A 2,914-nucleotide genomic window follows, 5' to 3' on the forward strand; every position below is an offset into this window, starting at 1 on the left:
ACAGTTACAGAGAGTGCAGATTTTGTATTTTCGACGGTCTGTTGCGTAACTCTCTGGAACTACTGTAGGCAGCAGGAAACTATTGCACGGAAACCCTCGAGCCAGCTTAAGCTACCGAGCACGTGTGCTGAAATCAACTGGGCACGTAGTTCTTTATTAGCGCCATGCTGTTGACAGAATTAAGCAAAGAATACGATGAGTAATACGTGGTTTGAAAGGATTGAAGTTAGATCCTCATTGCGATCTGAGCGCAATAAAAAACCTACATGTCGGGTGAGCTTTGCTTCCAAGTCTCTTCGATCTCTTTACTCTTGTTGCTTAAGCCATAAGGAGGTTGGTGATAGTGCGACCCTACGGTTAACAACCTAAAGTCGTTAGCTATAGGTCACGTAACCGATTCATCAGATGGAAATTGATGAGTCCGTTAAGGACGGAAGGCTTGGTCCAAGTGCACCCATAGTACTAAGTTTTCATACTTTGGTGGTCGTCGCTAGGTCCGTTCATTTCGGTCTTCCGTGCCGGGAATTAGGTTCACCATCCGCAGGTTAAGGAATGAGTTCACTTCAGTTGTCATTTCATTAAGTTAGATCACCAGATTATGAATTCAAACTGCTTTACTCTGTCCATTTAACCAAGAAGGATGTCACCCATATTTATGAATGTTACTTTGGGTACGGGATTTGGTGAGGTGATAACCTTGTCTGTCTCAAGACGATGAAGCACGTCATGTATTGCACACTTGACTGTTCATATCAAATCACTAATTTTCATTCACCATTCCTGTTTCACGTGAATTGTTTCGCACAGGAATTCACTAGGCAACTGACAGATCGTTTTCTTAGACAGCGACGAATGCGCAGGGTGTTCAACTCCTGGAAACTTATCCTTCAAGGTACTTGGAAGAGTCGATATATGCAACAGCTCAAAAGTGAAGCTCGCGAAGAGTTTCAACGTTTGACGGATGAATATCAAAGAAACAAAAGACAGGTGAGCGGCACTGGATCTCTGTTGCTCTGAATTTAAGAAACAAGGAAGCGGTATGAAAAGTGGTCGGCCTTATTCGAGCTATTTCGGGACTATGTTTTACATAGTGAATTTTTCACTGTGACTGCACTTCAAACTTACCTCATGTGGCTTATGTCGCAAGTGAAGAGTTTATTTTGTAACTTCATCAGTTTCACTCCAAAGTTACCAACAGAAGGCTTGCAATAAGTTCATCTGTTTTCGCTACTACTCATTAGGTAAATGAAAACTCTTCGACAGCCCACGACCGCTTGTGTCTTTCTTGGGACCCATCAGGTAGACGCAGTCCCCAGGTTTCCACCAAACTTTGGTTTTAGTTGAAAACTAGTTGTAGTCAAACCAAATTAGTGTTAACCTGAGACTCAAATGAATCCCATATAAATTTCTATCGGATATTCTTCAACTGACAGCCTAACTTTCAGTTGGTATGGTCTTCGAAATACCACAATATATCTTACTAGTCGCAAGTTTATTGCAAATACTGCGACAGCCCATGGCAGGTTTTACCCTTATTCGATACTCCTCATATGGGTCTATCCCCTTAATCTTATTTCCTACTTGAACATGAAATTCTGCGTACACTGCGACAAATGTTCAACTGTAAGTTAATTTGGTGTGGTGATGGTGAAGCACTTAGATATATCAGTTATCCCCTCAACCCAGACATGAGTTGGTTCGTGTGTAGCACAGTCATTTGAAGAAGACCATAAACAAAAGTTTCAGTTGACTTAGATGAGTTCTAAGTCATGCTTGATAACAGTCAAATCCCAGTTATACTCTTTATGTTCTCCGGAGTGGCAGCACTAACCGGAATCTCGTCCTTCAAGTAAAGTGTAGAGCTAACAGGATTGTGTGGTTGTTTCATCCATGCTGGCGAACATCCGCAGGGGGCATCCTACATTCATGTGACACCAGCGACCTCCCGGTCGGTAGAGACCACTATACTGCGCAACAGAAGATAGCTGATTAGTAATGTCATCAGCTCCCACTTGGGCAGGGTTTGGACTCACCAAATTCAAATCACGCTGTTCACCATCCGATGTTGAGTGCCTCCTTAAATAACGATAAAAATCTACGCCACGTGTGATTTTCTTCCTTTCTGATAACTGTTGATGATTCTCTGCAAGAACGGGACAGAGTACAATGGTTCAACCCCTTTCACTACGGATTACCTCCGTTTGCAGAATGGAATCACGCTAGAAATTCCAGATTGTTTCTACAAAGTGTTTAATCACTATTTGACTTTTTATCTGTCTGGTGAACTTTCACACCCATCTGGGAAACCTACTAATTTCACACCAAATTCGGACAGTTTCAGTATTTTAACTCGTAAATCAGCTACCATCTTGTTGTTGAGAAATTTTGTGGTTGATACATCCTTGTGATGTTTTTCAAAATACCCGAGAGGGGGGTCGGGAAATCGCTTCCTAAAAGAAGCGCTATTCAGCCATATGCAGTGAAGCAGTCACCCCTTTTTGTATGTATTTTGGGGTTCCAGTCATGGAAATAATAAACTGACCAGTAATGCAGATATTCCGGATTTAGGTAGAGGAAGGGTTTTAACATTTTTGTACGTCTTGCTCTTTATTCTGATTTCTTTGCCCTTTGGCTTAGAAATCGGCCTCCATCAGCAATTCCGAAGTACGTCGAATAGTATTCGGGAGAAATAAGTCACTCTCGATAGGTGAACTGATCACACTGCATAGGTTGCGCTGGTTTGGCCACGTGTTGCTTATGCCAGTCGACCGACTTCCTCGAAGGGCTCTTTTCACACAACCACGTGAAGGGTGGAAGAGAGCCAGAGGCGGCCAAACAATGACTTGGCAGCGAAGTATGAAAGCCATTACCAGCAAACTCAGCTGCGCTGGTCACTGCCGTCTTCCTGGATGGG

At 42.9% G+C, this 2,914-nt stretch overlaps 1 protein-coding gene across 1 annotated transcript in view; it reads left to right on the forward strand.

Annotated features, from left to right (window-relative positions):
* Nucleotides 1–807: 807 nt before the first annotated feature.
* The window catches only part of T265_14595 (hypothetical protein), a gene marked incomplete at both ends in the record, with an annotated part of 18,672 nt that continues 16,565 nt past the window's right edge, over nt 808–2,914 (forward strand). The window contains one exon of the mRNA XM_009174346.1: nt 808–987. Coding sequence (XP_009172610.1) covers nt 853–987 — 135 coding nt within the window. The remainder of the gene's footprint in view (nt 988–2,914) is intronic.

Source organism: Opisthorchis viverrini (genome assembly GCF_000715545.1).
Source record: "Opisthorchis viverrini unplaced genomic scaffold opera_v5_222, whole genome shotgun sequence".
Taxonomy (NCBI): Eukaryota; Metazoa; Platyhelminthes; class Trematoda; order Opisthorchiida; family Opisthorchiidae; genus Opisthorchis; species Opisthorchis viverrini.